This window comes from Nannobrachium achirus (assembly GCF_963921795.1).
Source record: "Nannobrachium achirus genome assembly, chromosome: 11".
In the NCBI taxonomy this organism is placed as follows: Eukaryota; Metazoa; Chordata; class Actinopteri; order Myctophiformes; family Myctophidae; genus Nannobrachium; species Nannobrachium achirus.
This window is the reverse complement of record NC_137820.1, coordinates 34,277,028-34,301,068: the sequence shown is the minus strand read 5'-3', so window position 1 is coordinate 34,301,068 and position 24,041 is coordinate 34,277,028. Positions and strand designations below refer to the sequence as shown.

The 24,041-nt window shown below is 42.3% G+C and overlaps 1 protein-coding gene across 1 annotated transcript; it reads right to left on the bottom strand.

The window, feature by feature from the left end:
• Window positions 1–832: 832 nt before the first annotated feature.
• slc25a18 (solute carrier family 25 member 18) lies at window positions 833–23,605 on the bottom strand (the record flags this gene model as incomplete). Its single annotated transcript, XM_080737658.1, has 9 exons — window positions 833–974; window positions 6,261–6,336; window positions 7,990–8,168; window positions 12,600–12,768; window positions 14,285–14,400; window positions 17,607–17,697; window positions 17,982–18,037; window positions 22,327–22,449; window positions 23,586–23,605. 9 exons carry the CDS (start codon window positions 23,603–23,605, stop codon window positions 833–835), a joined length of 972 nt encoding a protein of 323 aa, XP_080593784.1.
• Between the last annotated feature and the right edge of the window lie 436 nt (window positions 23,606–24,041).

Here is a 24,041-nt window from a genome sequence, read left to right as displayed (position 1 = left end):
CATGGCATTAAGTCAAATGTTCTGCGACGTTTTTTAAACAGCTTTTTGTTGTTGTTGTAACACCGACGGGGATTTGTCGCTTTTAAAGTGAAAGGTTTTATTTAGTTTATTAAAAGTAAAAAAAAAAAAAAAGTGTTTTATATTTACAAATAGCATGATTGTTGGCAACTTTGTTGGTGGTCTCACAGTGAATGCAGCAGCTCTCCATAACAACCGGACAGAGTATAATCTGTCGGGTCAAAAGAAGAGCCCCGGACATAGTGACAACTTGGGAACACCCCCAGATTAGGCTCTCACATGCACACGCCAACCCATGGAACTCTGACTGGACAGCATTTAGAAACCTAGAGGCATGGCATGTCATCTCCAGACCATGAATGTAGTTTTCACTATGGTGAAAGAAATGCAAATTCCCATTGCCCCCCTTTCCATGCCATACCCGAGGGCAGCATTCAAGAGAATTGCCTTGTCCAAACTCTCCTGAACTTGAATGCAGCATCTTCTGTTGAAAGAATTACCCTCTCTGTGTAGAAATCCATGCCGTTACGTCACATCTCCAGTATTGAATTGAATATGCTTAGTTTAGGGTGGTATCAAGTACCGAAAAAAGCCGACCTCCAAGCTCACAACGCGTCGCGCTGCGACGCGTTGTGAGCTCGGTGGTCAGCTATTTTCAATAATTTCACCAAAAGGCCCTTTTAGAAATGTCAACCCCTGCCTCTCTAACATTCTCTGCACGTCCCTGCTTCCTACTGTACCTCCCTTCTCTCTTAGCTCCTCCTGTTCGCTCACTGTCAAATAGTACAGTTTGCCATCATCACCACAACGCAGCTTATTCCAGCAGTCCTAGCAGCGTCTCCCCTACGCCCATGAAGTAGACGCCCTGGGCAATGCCAAAGAGAGGCGCGATGACCAGAGCCCGACAAATCGCCCCTTTCAGGAACGCTGACGGGCCCTCGCGCCTCATGATGCGTCTGAGAGAGAGAGAGGGAGAGAGAGGAATTCTCAGCAAGCTTTTTACACATTATAGTCAGTGTTATGTGGATCCTAGTAGGTATATATAAAGGAAAATTTAATCATAAGCTCTTGTTTAATACTCTGTTAAATATTTCTGAAATCCATCAAAAACCTTCAACCTAGCTGTCCCAAAAATAGACAATATGACAATGTACGAAATAGGGCCTTAGTTTATGAAACATTTTGACTCAAGATGCAAATCAAAATGTTTCATGTTTTTATGTCTTTTAATAACTTAATGCCCTATGTCGTACATTGTCGTATGACAGCCACAATACACAATGCATGGGTGGGAAGAGTACAAGAATATCGTACGCAAACTACTGTTAACTTAAACTAGAAAAAAGCCCCCTGCGGGGGCCTGGCCCCTTATGTAAAAGTCCCCTGTACTCAAGAGATGGATACAGTCCAGAGGGCAGCTAAGCAATACAAATGTAGGATAGCTCAACATTAAATATGCAGTTTGTTCCAAAATGCAAAATGGTGTAAAATGTTGAGTCTGTAAGATATATAAAATAGTTTCAGAAATACAAACCCCTCAGGTACAGGGTGGCCTGCTCTGTTTTGGCTGGGTGGGTTATAATAAGATAGAAAAAAAGCACCCCCTGGGCGTTTGTTTAGGTGGCATGGGATGTGTAGTGTAGTAGGAAAGGCAAAGTTAAATATGTTGAAATAAAGTGTACAATGGTAGGCCTACTGTTGAATAGTTTTTTTTTTAATTATGAAGTTGTTGTAGAACATGGAATGATTTTGGCATCGGTAGCCTAATACTTTTGTGCTTTTACTCAAGTAACACATTCGAACACACTCGTTACTTGTAACAGAGTACTTTTACCTAAGTAGAAACATTTCAGTACTTTTCCACTCGCAGCGTCAACGGACGTTGCCGTTGGTGTTATACACCGAATCGTGAACTATAGAAAACGGTGCCTGCGATGTTTTGATGTTTTAAGCGAAAAAATAGGCCTAATATTTTTTATCATTTTTTAATCCATTTTATAATGGAAATATATATATATATAAAATATATATATATAAATGAATAAATAAAAAACTACAACAACAGGCAACGTATTTTTGCTGTTTGAAAAATAATAGGCCTAATATTTTTTATAATTTTTTAATCCATTTTATAATGGAAATATATATATATAAATACAAATATATATATAAATGAATAAATAAAAAACGACAACAACAGGCAACGTATTTTTGCTATGTTTGATTTGTTCTTTTCTTATTTAAATAAAAAAATGAAAACTTCCCCATGGGGTGCTGGATCCCTGCAGCACCCCTAGTTCCCACGCACTGGCAGAGTCCTGCACACTGCACAGTGGCCACTGTGCCAAATTCACTTTCACTTTCAGCGGTGTGGATGCTCGGAAGCAAAGAAAGTCACCACAGTTTGATTTGATCATTCCTTAGTCAATTATGAAGGGATTTCAAAAATTAAAACGTGGCCTTTGCGATTCGCTAATCGCGGGATTTCGCATCGCGATTTCGGTTTGAAAACGATTAACCATGCAGCAGTAGTTATTTTCTGCAGAAGCGCACGCCAGCGCACACACACACATTGATTGATTGCTTGCTTGCTTTATAGTTTGCATAAAAAGCAGAAAGTACACACACGTCACACACACAGTACGGGTCCTAACAGGTCCTCTTGGGTTATATACATGATGATTACAGTCCCGTGTCCGGAGTGTTCCGAGGGAAATGCGACCATGCGCACAGAAAGACAGAGTGGAACAGTTATTGTGGGATTAATTATGACACATGTGGGCACATGACGAAATTAGATAGGTCCTTTGTTGCTAGCTGCATTAAGGTTGTCATTGCAGGAAAGTCAGAAAGGGTAAAGTAGAAGGTTTAAAGCACGCTATTCCTATCATATGTTATACTGTGCCGCTGCTCTCTCTCAACTGCCCCCCCCCCCCATCTCCTCCATCGCTGCATCTCTGCTTGCAGGCAGTGTTTGTTTACGCCCATTTGTGACGTGAATCGCGTCGTCGGTCAACTATGGCTTGTGCAATATAAGGCCCAAAAAAAATTAAACATTTTGGCATTATATGAGAAGTAGAGACACATCTGAAGGTGATAAAGTTGATGTTGGGCAAGGTACATGCGTTATTGATTTTTGTATTATGTTTTTTAGACAATTGAACAACTGCTGAACGTGGAGTTACAGATGGAAACACACACAAACACACAAACAAACACACTATTTTTTGGGGCGATTCTAATAAAGGTGTGGGATAGAAGCGAAATTACATAGTTACATAGTGACACATCCTGACTGTCAATACAAATAAGTCTTGCCAACAATTTTCTCTCCAGTTCAGTGATGACGCTCTAAAGTGTTGACCATATTTTCTTTATAAGAAAGATTTCTCAAAGATTGTCTTATGAAGAGGTTAAAGGAGTAGTTCACCCCCAAAATGACTTTTTTGTATTGATTACTCATGCCATGGAGACTTGAGTTCAATAATATATATTTTTTGGTTTTAGTTGCATTCATAAGACAATAATTTCATTACAATAAATGTACCCCCATTGATTCCGGATGGGGACCCAAATGCATTTAAATTAGCAAATAAATATACTATAATCAATTGTTTGTCTTAGGAATGCAAAAAATATATATTATTGAACTCAAGTCTCCATGGCATGAGTAATCAATAGAAAATAAGTCATTTGGGGGGTGAACTACTTATGGTGAACTACTTAGTATGGCTCATGAAAGCTGAACTAGGGTAGGCTGTATTCTGACTCTTTACTTTCCAAACGGCGTTGGACAAAATCATTTGATTGAAGACTTTATTAGAAGTTTGCATAGGAAAAGGTACAGTTTCATGACGGTACAGTTCACTAGTACAAGGTATACAAAAAGGAGATCCTAGAAAAGACTAAGCTTATTTCCACAGGAAACCATTTAAGTATCTCATATAAAAGTCTACCCTCGTAGGGTCTTCGGGTCACTTTGACCCGGTTTTCAATTTTCAACATCAAGAAAAAGTATGTTAAAATATGTTTTTTTCCATGAAACTTCTTCTGCTTGGCTTATTTACTGTACTAAACATGTGATATGAAAATGGTACATGTGATGCATTTGCAACACCCCCCTGTATCAACATATAACACCCAGGGTCTTCGGGTCACTTTGACCCGGCCATTGAAAGTGTATGCTAAAGGGCTAATATTTAGGCCATTTCTTTCTGAAAAAACATTGGACATATGGATTTTCGAGTACATAATTTGCTCACCATTACAAACTACATTGATAACAATTCAATCAATATTATCTCCGCCAGGCCGGGATGGCCAAAGGTGGAGCAGCACCTGGCTGCAGACACTAGGGTCCTGTTGATGTCCACGGGAGACAGGAACATCAACAAGTGGCAGGAAGTGACCTCACAGTGTCAAGTGACTTCATGCCGCTTGTGGAGGTCACGTGACGTCTCTGCCTTGCAGTCCAAGGCACTACAGTCCCTTTGAGCCGCATTGTCGCTATGTGTACATGTTATCTTTTATCTTTTAGACAACCCAACTCTACCCCCTAACCCTAAACAGAACCTCCATGGGGTAGAGCAAGAAAGAGGTGTGAGGTCACTTCCTGCCACTTGTTGATGTTCCTGTCTCCCGTGGACATCAACAGGACCCTAGTGTCTGCAGCCAGGTAGTCTTGCAAAGGTGAGGGATTATGTTTTTGTTGCTTCTGTCTGTGAACAGCTAATCTCAGTCACCGCTGGACCAGTCAGCGTGAAACTTTACATGTACTCCCCCAGGAGGCCTAAGAAGATATTCAACCCCAAATTGTCCTGTTATAGCGCCACCATGAGGCAATATTGAGCAAAACACGTTTTGGGCGTTATAGCGCCACCATGCGCCACCATGAGGCAATATTGAGCAAAACACGTTTTGGGGGATATTTACAATACCGATTTTCTCTGGTCATTTGATCAATGTCATGACCTACAGTATGTGTCACATTTTCTATTTAGATTGGCCACGATTCCAAAGATGCTTACGATTTTTGCAGGAGTGGCACATTTTGATACCAAATGGGAACTTCAGTTCCACAGCATTCCGACGTGATTTGTAGCATTTATTTCATTTTGTTTTATTTTGAGTAGTCAATTATGGTTTACCCTCTTTTTCTCCCCAATCCAGTCCTTATGCCAATTGATTCCTCCCCTATGTTGTCACTGCTGTTGTATCCTACCGAATCATCTGACAGTGAGGAGCCCCCACCGAGAGGACGTAGGGCCTTCGCCCTTCGTCCTACTCCTCCCTCCCAAAACCAGCTGCCACCCAGCCTGGCTGTAGGAATACATGTAGTGACAATTATCACCCTCTCCGCCCAGCTTCCCTTCCCTCGAACAACAATTGTGTTTGCATAGATGCCCCACGATTGATTCAAATCCACAACCTCTGTGGTGGTGGCAGGGTCGCTGTGCCACCCGAGCACCTGTAGCACTTTGTGCAAATCAGAATGGGACAAGAAATATTTGACATACTGTATAGTTCTTGATCAAATGACAATAGGGATAATATGTACCAATTGGTGGGAGGTTTGGACCAAGTCTATATGGTAATACCAACAAGATATTTTGCAAAGATCAGTCTCATGGTGGTGCTATAAGATGGGAAAGATTTCTAGTGGAGTTTCTTTCTAGGCCTCCTGGGCGTATGTGTGCCAAGTTTGATGCTGAAGTGGTGCCTGAGATTAGCTGTTCACACAACGGCCTGATGGTGGCGCTATAAGAGGCCAATGTGAAGAATTTGGGGGGTAGCTTCTTCCTAGGCCTCCCGGGAGTGTGTGTGTGTGTAGTTTCACACTAATTGGTCCAACTTGCCTGAGATTAGCTGTCCACAGACAGAGGAGTGAAAACATAATCCCTCACCTTTGGCCATCCCGGCCTGGCGGGGATAATACAAAATATTGATTGAATTGTTAGTAAAGTAGTTAGTAATGACAATCAAATTGTGTTTAGTATGATTTGTGGGGATTTCGAACTACTTTAGAATGGTTTAATATGAGCCGGGTCAAAGTGACCCGAAGGCCCTGGGTGTGACTAAAACACGAGGATCCTACGAGGGTTAAGTGAAAGCTGAGTGACTGCACGTTAGCAGCATGTACTCAATAACGTACAAGTACACAAGCTACTCAATTACAGTTTATGTAATCAGTAACTTTCTACCCCTTGATAGTGAATAATGAGGAAGAGATGCTCTGGTATTACCGCGTGCAGTCGATAATTCCTCTGTACGAATCCTCGCCCTCCCCTTTCTGCAAGGTCTGTATACGAGTCTTTATAACTGTAAAGAAATGATCATAATTACACACACAACATATATACTGTATACACAGAATACAAACGTCAAAGATGACAATGACAATGTCACTGAAGACTAATGTTTACATCCACGTGTAACGCTCTACCCCAATGTGTTTTTCGTTAATGCCCTCTAGAAAGAGGATGATGATCAGTCACCGTAACCAAGGACGTGTGTTTTCAATTTATATATGTTCAGATGGGTGATCAGATTGATACTTATTAATTTCAGGGTCCTTGACATTAAAAAGGTTTAAATGAAAGGGGTTCAGAGACACCGGTCTACCCGGTCCTTGTGCACACAGCAATGACTACACAACTGAAGCTTTTCAATTTTGTGGGTGGATGCACACCTGCTATCTCCCATTGGAAACACAAAATGAGCCCTGCTTTCATCTCTCTCTCTCTCTCTCTCTCTCTCTCTCTCTCTCTCTCTCTCTCTCTCTCTCTCTCTCTCTCTCTCTCTCTCTCACCATCCAGTGGGGTAAAAGTAGGGAAGGAGCTCGAAAACCCGAGCCCATTACAAGCTTGATAACAAATGTATTGATCACCCGGTATCAAGACGCTTTGGGCTTATAAAGGCTGTTATCAAGCATAGCGGCCCATAACGTCATGTTTAAACAATCAAGACAAGAGGCGATCAATAAATTAGTACAGTACTATTCATCATAATACCAGTAAGACGCCTAATGGCGAAAAGCGAGGTCACGCAGAAGGCGAGGTCGCGCAGGAAAGAATTCGCACAGGACGGAATTTCATTATTAATACAGTTTATATTGGACCAGTTACCCATATATGGAGATCCCTGATACTCTGAGCTATCCGTGTGCAAAAGTTGGAGTCTGTAGAACCAACCGTGTGCTGTGAGACCCCAGACATGCATCTGTGCGTGTCAGTATCTGTCTCTCAGTCCTTGTCCCCTTTTATGGGCATTGTCCCCTTTTATGGGCATAAAAGGGATTATATTAGCGTGGTTGCCCTAACAGGGCATCATCTGTGAATCAGATGTAGAGATCAGCTACATACTGTATATGGAGATCAAAGATCTAGGTGATGATCCAGTCGTCTCCATGTATGGATATCCAGGGTTTGATCTTTGATGAGGTGATGTCATAGGACGTACGGACAATATGTTCCGGTTTTCATAGTTAACTGTGACCTACGGTCGCAATAAAGCCATTTAACACTTACTGCGCATTAATGAATGGTTGTTTTAATGATATTTAATGATAATATGTTTTACTTTTGTCAATTGTCATTTCATAGATGGTCACAAACTCAGTTACAACAACTGGCCAATAAAAGAAGATACCAATTCTGTTCAGCATTTGTCGTCTCACGTCTTTCCACAAAATATTAGAAAAAGCTCAATAGTGCACTTGATAAAAGCCCGGCTCAATAAGCAGGATCGATAAGGTGCTTATTATCAATTAAAAATCACACCTAATGTGAAGTGAGCGGTGGTCGTGCTTGCATAACGTCCTCAGATTTGAAAAAGGCTACAGCCGCTCAAAAATAACAAGCTCCATCACTAGGTAACAGCCACAACTCTCATATCTCTATCCCCCCCCTCTCTCTCTCTCTCTCTCTCTCTCACCATCCAGTGGGGTAACCTCTCTCTCTCTCTCTCTCTCACCATCCAGTGGAGTAACAGCCACAGCTGCCACAGATCCTGCGGTGCAGCCTGCCGTGAAGGACTGCCAGAAGGGGGCCCGCTCCTGCAGGTCGCCCTGGCAACCCGACGCGGCCCCTCTGGGGCCCAGAGCGTTCAGGTTGGCAAACAGCGGGAAGTAGATCATAGAGAATGGAACATCCCTGGGAGGAGAGGAGAGGATGGTTACTGCAAGTACTGCGTTCGGCTGCGTATATGTATGTATGTCGGTGTTTGTGTTTGTTTTAGCCCGTAGCCCAATCAGGGACCAGCATTTCTAGCAACGGCATAATTAACAGCCAATGAGGGATCAGCATTCCTGGTGATGCCAGTGGTGAGTGCACATCATGGAGCGCTCTGCTGGCGCACAAGTAGGCCATGGCCTACTTGTGCACACGCAAGTTGGCACCTCGACAGTGTGCCTAGACCTATTTCATCCTGCAGGGGAAGTGTCTTGCTCATAGACACCTTGACACAGGAATAGAACCTGGGACCTTCTGCTTCAGGGGGGAGAAATGGGTCAAGTGCAGTGGTGCAAAGTAACTTAAGTACATTTACTCAAGTACTGTACTTGAGTACATACTTGAGGTACTTTGGTACTTTTCAATTTCTTTTTATAATTTTACGTACAGACAAGACAAGATCTCAGAGGCAAATACAGTAATGTACATTTTACTCCACTATGTGCTTAGATTTAGATTATTATTACAAAACATACATTAACCACTTAACCCATTCCCTGCAAACTTAAAATATGGATGTGAGCTAAAACTGCCGGGAAATAGCTATATTTTATCAACATGATAGGGTATAATTTCATTGTTTTCAAAGCCATGATGATAAACCACCACAAAAAGACCACTAGAGTGCGCCATCGTAACACTAAAACCTTCAGAAGAAACCATGTTTAAACCACGTTTCAAGGATGGGAAGGTGACGTCGCTCCATTGATTCACAATGGGAGATCAGCGGCCCGCCATCTGTGCTCAATCCTGTTCAATTCGTGCTTGATCGTCTAAAACCACCATCGGTCTGGGCAGCGGATCGTATACAGACGCCACACACAAAGTTTCCGAATCAAAATCCGACCTAGTGAAGCTGCGTAAGGGTCGGATGGTTTGCATTGAGCCTAACGGCTAGCAGATGCTATTGTAAACAGGAAGGCCTGGTTTAGCGTTGACGTCATAATCGTATCCTTTTTTTTCACGGTCTCGTGTTATTACCAGCTGAAGGTAAGGAAACCGATTTGCTCCGTCTATTAACCCAAATAAAAGCTTAAACAATGCTTTTATATAAAAGTCGATTAAAGTCAATCGGCAGGGACGTCCATAATAACATAGTCGATCTAGGAGTCGACCGGCGAAGTGAGTTTTTAAGCTCTGTTTTATACAGGGTTTGAAAAGGTTGGACGTGGTACTGATAGTATATTTTGATGGCAATACTTTTGTATTTTGAATACAGGCCTTTTATTGTGGTATTGTTATTTCTACTTAAGTAAAAAAAAAAAGATCACACCAAGTGTGAAGTGAGTGCTGCTTTTTATGTTATAATTTCATCGAGAATACAGTGAAGCTTGGCCAATGAGCCAAATGTGGGACATACACATACATACAAATAGACAAAGACAGATGTAGGAGCTGTTAGCACCGCTCAAAAACTTCTTCCACTATCGGTCAAGTAACAGGGGTAATTTGGGGGGTCCCCAGATGATTAACTTAATGTGCAACATTGTTTTCTCACTCAAGAGTAAAAAAAACAACAACATGAAGTTTAAGTGTATAGAATATAGAGGGTATATGCAATTCTATAGTCACGTGTTTTTAATACCTCTTATACCTAATTAAACATTGGCCAAATTGTCAAATATTAGAGGCAGAAATTGTGAAAATAGCAGATCTACATCATGCTCACAAAGCCTTGCAAAACGTGAGGCGTTGTGAACATGTAGGTTTTTTCAGGGGTCGCCTCCTGAAAAGGTTGAGAACCACTGAAGTAACACAGGGGAGTTTAGGACGCGAAACGAGGCGAGTGAAAAACGTGGAGATGAAAAGAGAGAGGAGGGGTGCCCTCATTCAGCTGCAGGGTAACTAGCTAAACATAGCTGCAGGAGTCTATTGATTGTTGACTAATGGAGGTGCACGCTAGGACACGGTTACAAGAGAGTGCTGTGTTATGTAATCCAAAATCAACTCATTAACACTCATTAATTAACCACATGAACCCTATATTGTCCCTGTTCTGGATGAATACGCATTGTCAGTGTGGAGAGAGTAAATGAAAGCCAGCAGGCTCTGAATTGGAGTAATGTGGAAATGAATGACGCCAATGAGACAAACAACACACACACACACACACACACACACACACACACACACACACACACACACACACACACACACACACACACACACACACACACATACACATATACACAGTTTGATCAAGCAGATTTTTGGAGTGGTTGCACCACAGTCATACAAAGAGCCCCTGTATGGTTCTTTAAACAACTAGTGGCCCTTGGCATAATTACAGGTGGAAACTGTAAAAGAAAGCGGGCGTACAGCAAAACTCACTTGAAGGCCACAAACAGACATTTTTCACATGTTAGTCTTCCTCCTCTTTTAGCAATACAATGCATAGAACTTCCCTTAGAGGGACTGCACATAAGTCCGACTGCCCATAAGTCCGACATCTCATTACTCCGACAGTCGTTAGGGTTAGGTTTAGGGTTAGGGTTCGGTTTAGGCATAGTTTTACTGAGGTTATGGATGGTTAGGGTTAAGGTACTAATGGGACCTCGGAACAATGGGACCCAAACTAGTGAAAATAGCAGATCTACAACAAACAACCTGTCGCTTTGCTCCGTGTTGTGACCTTATAAATCGGCTATTCTCACAATTATTTATTTTTTAAATGTTGGAACCACTGGCCTAGGAGACCCAAAGCCAAATGTTTCTGTACAGCACCAGAGGGAGGGACCATTTGACAAAGGTGCTAAATACTGTATATACAGTATATATGCCACCTTTAAGATTTAGACAGTACGTATTAGTTTTCCCTGAGGGCAAATTATGTCTAGGGTACCAAGCCGAGGGCCACAACATTGCGGGGGGCGCCGGCGGCGTTCTCTCTACTCCAGCGACAGTTAAGATATACTAGTGTTTTTTGCTGCTCTTATACCAACATTATTATAATTATTTTGGTTGTGGTACTAATAATTTAGCCCTGGGATTCTTAAATCCTGTGTTGAGTGTCACACAAGGAGAAAATGCACTCCTTAAAGTTGACACAAAATAAGTTAAGAACCAACCAGTCTGCTTGAAGTATATGCATCTGTATAACAGCAGCCAGTGATGGCCAACCATTAACTGAGATGGCAGAGAAATAATTGCCTTCCTCTGATGCATTAACGAGCAGCCGTCAACTACTAACTAGCATCAGCTGGACACCGACACACACACATTCCCTCTGCAGTGCTCTTAAAAGTGACTGCAGTCTGTCTATTTTTTCTCCAAAAGCCCTTGAATATGATTGAAAATGATTAAGGATTACTGTGATTCTGGCAAGATTACATTTCATATTGCACTCACCATACCTGTAACTTTCAGCCCCCCAATTTTTTTTTTTTTTACAGGGGTTGGTGGGGACCAGACAGTTGCCCCCTGCAGGCCGCAAATGGCCCGCGGGCTGTCTATTAGGGAAACATGTCCATTGTCCACACATGACACCACAATCTAGCCATCAATACCAGTGTGCCCAAAAATTCTCAACATTAATTTAACTCAGAGTGTACAAATGCATGGATCTCAACACATCCAACATGGGCTGTGCTACAGGTTGCCCCATGCATGCTTCCGTAATATGTGTTAGTTGTTGGGGACTTGGGGTGTGACTGTGTGAATCTCAGTCTGCCTTTGAAGACAGCTATTTGTTTATGTATTTGTATGCACAGCATAACGGCAAATGTTTGCAGTACATTAGTCTTTGTGTTTGGGTACGTTTCATGCTATTATTCTAGTCTCAGTGTGGTTTTGACTGTCCATCTGTGTTTATTCTGCAAAGAAAAGAGATAAAGGGGGGTGGGGGTGGGGATGGGTGGGACCCAGTAAAATATACATTTAAAGCTACAATCCAGAATTTATTGTAATGATAAAACGCTATTTCATCTGCAATCTGCAAAGTATGTTAAAAATACAATAAATAGCACATCAGCAACGGTTGGCGGTGGTCTCCCTAGGCTTCCATTGAAACATGTAGACCTTGGGTGTCAGGTAGGACATATTTCTATATTTCTGGAGCAGAGTGGTAGGAATTTGAATTCAGGGCAGGATATAGTTAAAGTTAACAACTTCAACCCTACAGTATATGTTACTTCTTTGTGCACAGTAAGATCCTCAGTGTTAATTGGCCCTTCCTCACCGGAGGTCCCCCACATGCAAATTGGATCCAATTTTAAATCCCGTCGCCAAAAACAGTTCCCCCTTTGAAGAACACTCATGGGGGGCCCACAGTGAATCCTTGTACCCAGGGCCCAGAATTTGGTGTGACGCCCCTGAAAACACCCCAGCTACTGGTGGGGTGTTTGTTTCTCTGACCTCATCAGAGTGGCTCCCGCCCCTCTGTAGAGGCCGACCAGGCCGCGCGTCCTCAGCAGCTCCAGGGTGATGCTGGTGGCTGACTTCCGTAACGGACGAGGAGGAGGAGGAACTCCGGGAGGCGCAGCCGTCAGCGACGGAGCCGGAGCCACTACTGGCTTCTGAGCAGCTGATACAAACAGAGACAGACATGTGGGAGACTTAACTTAATATATCCATGTACATCACATCATAACTGATTAGGGCAGCAACTATCGATTATTTTCTTAGTGATTATTCATGTCAGTGCAGGGACGTGCTGGCCACTGGGAAAAGCGGGACAACTCCCGAACGGCTGGTTCATTCCCGGCCGGTCCAGGCCAGCCATTAGGAAAAAATAAATAAAATAAAATGTCGGCCTTCGTTCCATTTTGGGGGCTGGGCGGCCAACAAAGTAAATCGTCACTGTCAGGCAGAAACCTTCTATCTCCAAGTTTCAAATTTGTACATTTTTGCGCAAAGCAAAGCCCTGCTTCTCACCGTGAGGTGTTGTAGATCGGCTGTTTTCACTAGTTTAACAACAACACAATATAACTCATGTAATTGGCCCACTGGCTTGTCACTTGCCATGATCTGAAATGGCAAATCTTTGAGTAGCAGCAGCGCTGTAGAGAGAATTTCTCTCTCTATAGTGCGCATTGAGGGCCTTTCCAACTCTTTTTCCCGGGCTGAATCAGGGGCCCAGCATGTCCCTGTGTCAATGACTTTATAGATCAATTGAATTTCTTTATATATCTCAACGAATCAAAAGCATGTTATTATATATATTTTTCACACAACTGTGTCATGCACAAAATTGTGAAAACAACTGATCCAAAAGCTCACAATGCTTCATGACGCAACGTGCATGTAGAACGGCTATTTTCACTATTTTGTCAAACTTGCAGCCCTCACACCTACTACATTGCATCGCAGATCCAACCGGTATGCCCATTTATGTGATCTCTGTGTCTGTCATTCCTTGTCCCTCTTATGCCCATATATGGAAGGGCTACTATGTCATCAGTATGTGCCCATAATATGGGCATGTGATGGGGTTATAGCAGAGTCATAGTGACATTTGTGACAGTGATATTTTACCAGAAACATAGTAAATAAAAAATAGGGGCCGTGCTTGGAGCGATCTAACCTCAAACCAAAACCAAGTATTTTAGCACCTTTGGTAATTTAACACATAGATAGAAGATGGAACAGGTAAGCTCAAGATACTGTCCCAATAGGCATGGCAGACATGTGATAAATACTATGTGAAATAGTAGGGTAAACGAACGCCATGATACTCAGCTCTGTACCATTTAGTGTAGCAGAGCCTTTCCAGTGAGCCAGCATGTACAGTAGCCTACATGTAGTAACACTGACTCTGTTTGACTTGAATGGAACGCAACTTTGGTATAGGTATAAAAGTATATGTTTTGCTTTTTTTGTCGAGAGACGGTCTCCCTGTTTCTCCAGCTCTATAATAGCTCAGTACAACGACAAAAAATCACTTGGGCCTACTTACGTTTCCTCTCTGGTAACACCTGCTGTGTTTACTATTGCGCATCAAAACGGCCGCTGTGAAAAAGGCCTATTGTTTACGATGCACACAGTGTCTGGGCATGTCAGCGTCTTTCTGAGCCGGTAACATTATCCGGAGATGGACTCACCCAGCCTTCCTGCGTCCTGTAACTGGATTTTCAGCATCTCCATGGGAGTGGTGACGATCACCTGACAGGTCCCAGCCCCGCACCCCGCCATCACCTCACCCCACAGGGGTAGATGCCTGCAGGGAGGGACAGAATCTGTCAGAATGTATTGAGACGATAGCCCCTCATTTTAGAGGGGGTCCTATTCACATAAGAAAACATTACATACAATTTTGATAAGACCCAATTACTGAATGTCAAGTATACCGTTTTTTTGAGCGGTGCTAACCGCTCTTACTGTATATCTGGCTTTGTATGTAGGTTCCCCATGTCCCTATGTCCGACTGTCCGTAGTACGAGACTAACGTCACACAAGACTAACATCATAGAAAGTACGCAGAGGCCGACATCACCACAGCTGACATCACAGATAGAACGGCCCATACAAGGAGATATGCACGAGTGTCGCTCACTTCACACAGGTGCAATTTTGTATGAGTGTCCGTATGAGCACGGAACTCCATGTATGGAGATAACTGACATCACGGATAGAACAGCCCATACAAGGAGATATGCACATGTGTCGTTTTTGATAACATACAAAGTGAGCACTGCACAGTTGCGATTTTTCAGAATATGTATGACAGTGATTTTATTATGACACTATGGCCACATTCGGAGTCCACTAGTGGTTATCAGACGTATTATTTGCAAGGACCTCCATAACTCTCAGAGTGTCCAAATGAAACCAGGATCCATTTGGTTCCATTTGAACACTCTAAGAGTTACAGACCCGTTACGGTCATTCAGGGCTAGATCTTTGTATTTCTCGTATTATAGTATTGTCTGCTCATTTTGAATGTTCGTGGCAAAAACAGAATTTTTACAAAAATGTCCACCGCAAGCAAGTAAAAGAGGGTTAGCAATAAAACAATATAAATATTCTGTTACAACTTACAAGTTAGCAAGGAGGCTAGGAGGAGAAAGTGGCGCTGACATTTACTCAAATTATTGAGTAAATGTACTTGGTTAAGTTCCACCACTGATATTATCTAGAACCTTAAGTGACGCTCCATTCATTTTATATAAACAAGTTAAAACAGAATATAATATATATACATGCTGCATTCAGCATACCTTATGGCGGGGTGTGTGAATGACATTACACTGTAAAAGATGTTCATTTGAAGTAACAACTTGAACCCTAGTGTCCCTATTCTGGGGCAAACAATTGACAACCAAAAAATAGCAGAGCTATAAACTAGCTTTATCTATGACTCAAAGTGACTACAGGCCCAATCACAGCATGTCTTTTCAGGGACTTGTCGGAATCTAGGGTGCGTTCGTATAAATCAACGACCAGAGTGTCCTCAGTTCCTAAATCCGAACGCACCCTGCGTTACGAAAAGACCCGCCCCCACCTGCATCTGACTGGCCTACCTAGATCACGCTGGGCCTACCGTACTTCTGTTTCTGTGACGCATGCGTAAGCTTGCCCTCCCGCCTGCGATACAAGCGCCCCAGACCCTGAGGAGGCGTCTACCTTTCTATGTCTATGTTTGCAATGCTCTGGAAATCCTCTCTATGGCAAAAGTTTAAATGAAATGTATTAAAGTATCCTTGAGGGGACTTTGGGTGAGTTAACCAGACTGAACTTCTTCCACTCCTGATATCACAAAACTGTTCAGATTTAGCTGTTCAAACTAGGGCACTAACGACTTGTGATTTTTGCAAATCGACTCGACTCAGTAAAAGGTTGAGCTGAAGTCGACTTTATCGTTTGATGACATCACATCACACACTACCCCCCAATTATTTTATAAGGTTTAAGTATATAGGGGTATCTTCACATTTCTAAAGTGCCAATTTAAGGACTTTTTAATACCTCTAAAATTACAAATTGAACATTGTCCAAATTGTCAAATATATCCACAACTTTCCAACATCCCATCGTGCATTGCGCAGAATGTGCAGGCAGCTTCCGGCGAGTGATCTGCAAGCTCACAACGGTTGCATCTGCGACGCGACGTGAGCTTGTATGTCTGCTGTTAACCGGAAGTGTCCTGCAAACAATTCTCCAGTAAATTCCCGCGGAAAGAGGTGGATAGAGGCAGAAATTGTGAAAATAGCCGATCTACATGCTCACAACACCTCGCGAGGCGCTGTGAGCATGTAGATCTGCTATTTTTACAATAGAAAGGTTTTTTGACTTTCTCTGGTGGGAGTTGACTTGTGTAATGAAGTCGACTGAGTCGGCTTGTCGACTTTTTCGTTAATGCCCTTCTGTACACATGCACACATGGAGCAGAAATAATGATAAAAATAATACAATTTCAACTTTCGACTTTCCCTGGTGGGAGTCGACTTGTGTAATGACGTCGACTGAGTCGATTTGTCAACTTTTTGGTTAAAGGTGATACACCATGAAATTTCACTTTTCCTATTTTAAAACCTTTTTTTGGGGTCCCACTAGCACCTTCTATCCTCACAAAGTCCCATTTCTGACCGATGTGTCTTTCTCTGGTTTTGAGAAGGCGAAGGTTAAAAGTATCCCACGGGTTCTTAAAACAGGCTGTTCAGATTTGCTGCCGATTGTGACGTCATCTGCAGATTGTGACGTCATCACAAAAAAAAAAAAATCAAAAATCAAAAAATAAACTTAAAAAAAAAAAAAAAAAAAATCAAAAGGATTTTGGGGGGGTTGGCGCAGTTCAGGCCAAAGGTGGTACTGCAGCTGAAATGCTCTGAGAGCCATTCAAAAATGAGAGAGGCTCTCTATTCAGGAGTGGTAATTTAGCCTCAAACCTTTTGAAAAACGTTTTTGGGACATAAACAATATGACATAAATACTTTTTAAATGCATGGTTTATCACCTTTAATACTCTAGTTCAAACACCATTTTAAAAACAATGTTTTTTTTTGTTTATGAGATAAACATGCCAAATTATAACATATCGTCACTGTCGGGCAGAAATCTCATATCTCCAAGTTTCAAATTTGTACGTTCTTTCCCAAAGTAAAGCTTCATCATACAAGGCCGTCGCACAAAAGTAGTGAAAACAGTAGATCTACAAGCACACAATGCCTTGCGGTGCGAGGCGTTGTGTGCCTGTAGATCGGCTGTTTTCACTAGTTCAAATCATTTTTAAAATGATAATGCAACACAAACAGTTTTGGACATACAAGGTTTTCACCCGACAATGACGATATACTGTGTAGGCACTTCAAAGTACTGTTTTTTTTTTACTACATTAATATCCAGCATTTATAATTGTCTGTTGCCCTGCCTTTGAACCTGGATGTTCTGTCCGTTGGTGATCGGGAGAGGAAAAAGCAAACCTACCCGTCCTTGGAAAGCTCCTGTCTGAAGATGTCATTGGCTGCCAGTTTGATGGCTTTCTCCGGCGTGACAAGTGTGAGATTCACTGCTGCGCCTGGAGGGGGTAGACGAGGGATTGACGTGACACACATAGAAGCTTCCAACACCGGCCCTCACACACACTCACGCACGCACGCACACACACACACATGCACACACACACACCAGCATATGGCCTTTTGCCGCCCCAAGGGCTAATACAGTAATACCGCTGGTTACTATAAAAAGACAGAGCGTCCACAGTAGACACAACAGTGTGGGTGGGTACAATTAAACTTGTAATCAAATAAAGCGATGTACTGTAAGTGGGTTAATTGCAGCTAGGATTACAATGCTTACCTCTGTAGCACCCAAAATAACCCTCCGACCGGACCGTCTTTGCCAAGCAATCGAGCCTACGTGGAGACAACAAGAGAGGAGATTTGTGTAATAAATGTAAGCCATTTACCATGAGAGGGAGTGGGTTGTTGGCTGATTACCACTATTTCAGGGTTGTGGCACGAGGCGAAGCTGAGTGCCAAACAACCCTAAAACAGTGGTAAATCAGCCAACAACCCACAACCCTCGAATGCTAAATTGCTTGTCTACCACTTATACCACATAAATGAAAGAAAACACAGTTGTAACTTGCAAGGTTATTTAGTTACAATCTCATGTTACAACTGCAACACAACAGCGGGTGGGGTCCATGAGCCAACTCAAGGTTGTTGACTGATTTACCACTGTTTTAAGCCAATCAGAAACCAGTATCTGAACATGTGACCACAAAAAGTGGTAGAAGTGCTTTTAAATGTCAAACAAAATGTTGTACTCCTGTGTGACTCCACGACTAGAACAGTTCTTCTCAAAGTCGAACAGGGACCCCCCCTCCCTCGGGAAGGTTCCAGGGGTTCCCCATGCAGGAAAATGGGGAATAGTTTAATTTCACAATTATTTCACCGACTGTGTTATGAGAGGGATTACGGTATGACTGTTCCGATCATACTGTAGGTTTCACTTTCATCACGGTTACAGTATCTCCCCGCCTACAGTAGGCCATAGACCAGTGGTTCTCAGCCTTTTCAGGAAACAACCCCCCAGAATATTTCATCTGGGGACCCCACAAAATAATCATATTTGATCTGGGGACCCCCCACCCTGAATTGATTCCACAGATATTGCAAAAATACACAATCTACAAGCTCACAACGCCTCGCAATGCAAGACGTTGTGAGCTTGTAGATCGTCTATTTTCAAAATCTTTGCCTCTTTCTTATATAGTTGAGAACCACTGGTACAGTTGCAGAATTCTGTTCTAAATCTGCCCTGGCACAAACATTTTTTCAAATGGGGGTCTGCGGCCTAATATGTGTCAATTTCTGGTTTCTTGACATTAAAATGTCTGAGAACAAATGGACTAGACTAGAGCATTACACTAAACCTCTCATGGTTATGATGCTATTACCACTGTGGTCACTGACACTCAAATGTGTCGACTACTGTTAATGCTTTGGATAAATAAAATAAAAAAACATCCACCAAATGGCACGTCATAAATCACAGGTTCCACAATATCCCCCCATAATTTCAATGATCAAGTGATAGCAGTTCATCTCTTCAGCAATGACAGCCTGTGCTCACAGTCACGCATGAAAATACTCCATAATAGGGTTACACAGTGGTGTATTGTTAGTCACTGAAGTTCAAGGTATCTTTATTGTCCTTTTGGGTACAAACACAAACACATATTTTGCCCTTGTGCCGTGTATGAGGAGGGAACGTGGTGGATGACGTGAGATCATTAGGATTGCAGCCCATAACATTATTAATACACACCGTAGCCCATCCAGGCTCCTGACACATTCTTTTATGAGTAACTATTGTTTTAAAAATAGTTCTAATTTCAAGTGGATGGCTGTGACCACCACAACCAGGGACGTTCAGAGATGTTAGAGAGGCAGGGTCTGACATTTCTAAAAGGGCCTTTTGGTGAAAATATTGAAATAGCAGACCTCCAAACTCACAATGCGTTGCAATGCGTGAGCTTGGAGGTCGGCTATTTTCAGTACCACACTAAACTAAGCATAATCAAGTTAATACTGGAGATGTGGCGTAACAGCATGGATTTCTACAAAGAGGGGGCAATTCTTTCAACATAAGATGCTGCATTCAAGTTCAGAGAGTTTGGAGAAGGCAATTCTCTTGAACACTGCCTTCAGGTATGGCTTGGATAGTGGGCGTTTGCAATTTGTTTTACAGACAAGTAAAAGGGCAGGGGCTCAAGCCCCCTTTAATGTCTATGTGTACTGTGCACGTGCCTTAAAAATTAGAGATATAGTTGTATTGCTTGATGTGGATGGACCTTTAGTCAGCAATAATAGGAAAATATTTTACTTTCACTCCACTACAATTATTTGAAAATTTGAGTTACTAGTTACGTTACAGATATAAATGATTATATTATAAAACAGACATTAATCCACTTTAGCACATTTGAAAATAGCCGATCTGCAAGCTCACAATGCTGCAATTTTCAAACATGTTGTACTTTTACTTTTGGTACTTTAAGTATATTTTGATCCGAATACTTTCGTACTTTTACTCAAGTACATTTTGAATTACAGACTTTTACTTGTAACGGAGTAGTTCTATATTGCAGTATTGATACTTTTACTTAAGTAAGACATCTGAGTACTTTTTCCATGCACCACCGGTAGTCGTTACTACCAGTGGTGTCATTATAATGACATAGGCGAGTAATGCTTAACTTATTCCTACTCTCAGCCTTCAGTGTCTCAATGTCTACTCTAGACTGAGACGCGTCTTCAGAAATCAGATTTGAATTGTATTTCCAATATGATTATTATACACACAAAAGTCTATTTTTTATTTTGTCACCCTCTGCTTTTTTAGTTTTTACTGAAATGACTCCTCTGCGATGGAATATAAATAAATGAGCCTTAAAAGAATGCTGTGACTCACATAGTTATGACTCATATTGGAAAACTGTGGCGAGTACTTGCTTTTAAAAATACTTAAGTATTAAAAATAAATAAATTACAAAGTATGTTTTGTTAATAGCATTATCAGTGCAGTGCTATACTGAAATTGGAACATTTTCCAAAAGGATTTTCCAGAAACTTTCAAAATTATCAATAATAGTGAAAATAGTAGATCTACAAGTTCACAATCATCTTTCAGTTCAAATAGTCTCAGTTACCAGGCTGATTAGACAGTAATGTTGTGGAGTCAAAAGTACAATATTTGTCTTTGAAATGTAGTGGAGTGATATCCAAAAGTCCAAGTAGGCCTACACTCAAGTAAAGTAAAGTAAAGATAATCACATTGTTTTACTTAGTACTCAAGTAAATGTACTTTATGTCTGTCCACCACTGGTTCTTCCCTTTCTGACTCATCATGGAAAGCCGTGGTGTGGACGAGGTCGCCCTGCTGTCTACGCCCTATCAACCACACATGTTTGGAATCCAGATGTGCACAGCAGAAATCTCTCTCTCTCAGTTTCTTTTTTATTCTTTTTTTATTATAAGAAACTCATTATTAACTATACATTATTGCACATTTGTTGTGTTTTGTGTATTCGTTTTTGGGCTTTTATGCCTTTATTGACAGGACAGTCACAGTAGACTGACAGGAAATGGGGAGAGAGATGGGGAGTGACATGCAGCAAAGGACGTTGGGATCGGGACTTGAACCCGCAACACACGCTGTGGGGCATCAGAGCCTATGTGGTATGCGCTCGGCTCGGACCAGTAGGCCAGCGGGCAACCCGTGTTTCAGACTTTTGTAAAAACCTAGTAATTGCTATCCACCAAAACATGAACTAACTTACAGTATAGGCCTATTACAGCATTTCCACGATTGTGTTGATATAAAACATGTTTGCTCGGCAGTCTAATTAGCTGTGACTCACAGTTCAAATTGAAGTACCACTAACTATAGAGCACATGGTATTTGAAGCCACTCCATGTCGGGATGCTAAGGAAAGTCTCCTCATCTGGAACTTCTTATATTCATAACAAATTGTCACACCCTGAGACTGCTGGCTAAATGAATGTTTAACCACGTTCACCCTGGTATCCCTATACTCCCTATTTTGGGCTTGATAGGCAAACGCTGAGGCTGATGAAGACGATACATGTAGGGCTTGAGTGAATAATACATTTTTATTACACAGTGAAATTAAAGGAATAGTTCACCCAAAACATGACTTATTTTCTATCAATTTCACACCCCATGAAGCCATGAATTCACACAGATTTATTTAGTTTTTGTCACATTCCTAGGGCAATAACTTGATGACTGGCGGAGTCTCCGGTAGAAGACTTAAAGAGTATGACCGCTGGTCATCACATTATTGGCTTGTGACAAAAAACTAAAAAATATCCATGAATTCAAAGCTTCATGGGGTGTGTAATTGATAGAAAATAAAACAATGTTTAATATTACCACATAAACCAAAGTTAAAACAAAGTATTTTGATCTTGGATATTCACCACGAGACCTTCACCTGAGATGCTGGCAATGAAAACTCCCACATATCTCTGTGTTTGTGTGTGTGTGTGTGTGTGTGTGTGTGTGTGTGTGTGTGCGTGCGTGTGTGCGTGCGTGCGTGCGTGCGTGCGTGCGTGTGTGTGTGCGTGCGTGCGTGCGTGTCTAATGTGTGCTATTAGTTGATTCTACTCACATTCCTGTGTAGACCTTGGCTCCCTGCTGGTTTTGTAGGCGGGTCTTGGCCAGGTCGATAGGAAACACACATGTCACACCCACCAGCCCCGCCACGCCCCCATTAATCAGCTTAGCAGGGAGGCTGCGAAGGAAAACAGACGGACACATGCTTGCATGCATTACACGCACACAGTCACCCCCACATGAAAATAATTCAACGTAAAGTGTGTGTGTGTGTGTGTGTGTGTGTGTGTGTGTGCGTGTGTGCGCGGGTGCGCGTGCGTGCGTGCGTGCGTGCGTGCGTGCGTGTGTGTGTGTGTGTGTGTGTGTGTGTGTGCGCGCGCGCGTCGTGCGTGCGTGCGTGCATGCATGCGTGATATGTTTATAGATAGTTATAGGCTACTTACACAAACGCAAAGCGTGAGAAGAGAAAGATTCCATTCTCATCTCTAATGTAGCAACTAATTCACTTCATGTTGTGTTTAAATGTTGTTCTTTAACATGGATTACTCTGTATCAAGCTATGCATAAAAATAGACAAGAGTAGAGAGATGACACTGGAGACAGTTTTAGCCTTTGTTATTTTAGGTGCTAGTATAACAGAAGCACCTAATAAAAAAGGATGATCAGTCATGCTAGCACCTACCGTACATAAAACAAAGGCTTAAACTGGATCCAGTGTCATCTCTCTATACTCTCAACTATTGTCCCAGATCCTGTGACACATGCCAGACTAGTTGCATTAGGCCGAGGCGCGCCGGTAGTAGGGCATTCACCAAATATTCGAATATCTAAGTCACTATTCGACGTTGTTCACTGAAGTCGAATATTCGCCTTTTTTTTTCTCTCTTTAAAAAATATATAGTTTATAAAGCTTGGCTAGATAGGAAGTCATAAGAATGAGTTGTCAATGGTTCCCAAACCTTTTTATGCCGTGACCCCCAAAATAAACATTTTAACTGGGGACCCCCACCCTGACAAGCACTTGGAATTGTAGGTATTACATTTAATGTGACTCGGTTCCGCAGATAAATATTGTGAAAATAGCAGATCTACATGCTCACAACGCCTCGCAACGCGAGGCGTTGTGAGCATGTAGATCGGCTATTTTCACAATGTTCGTCTCTTGCTTACTTAATATTTGACAGTTTGGCCAGTCCTGTCGAATATTCGACTATTCGAATACTTTGAGGTCGAATAATTCGAATACTAAAAATCACTATTCGTGAATGCCCTAGCCGGTAGTATTCCTTTGTATAAAAACAATGGTCCTTTTACCTAACTTTCTGCTCTGCCATCCTGGCTCTGGCTCAGGCTGGGCTCCAGGCCCCAGTTCCACTGCTCCTCTCCCCTCGGGACACGTCCGCACACAGCCCTGGGTGTCACTCACTCACCACGGCTGGCTGGGGCCCTCACCTGCCCTTCGGTTTCCACCCCACCGACAACAACAGAGCTTACACTCTGGTCTTAGTCCGACGCCAGTGTGCTCTGCTGCCTTTGCTTTATCCTCGTGTGGCACCGGATTCCAATGGACCCCGCTCCCTCTGGAAACCCCGGTGCTGCGGCTCCGACCGACCACTTACAGTGTTGGATCTCTGCCCTCTCTGCCTTGGCAGCCGTCCTGCTTTGCCCGTAAATCACCCTGCAGGACCTGGTCTCTGTCTCCTACTGTCTGGAACAACAGAACAGAACACACTGTCACTCTTTGGATGCATAACATTGCTCTCTCTCTCT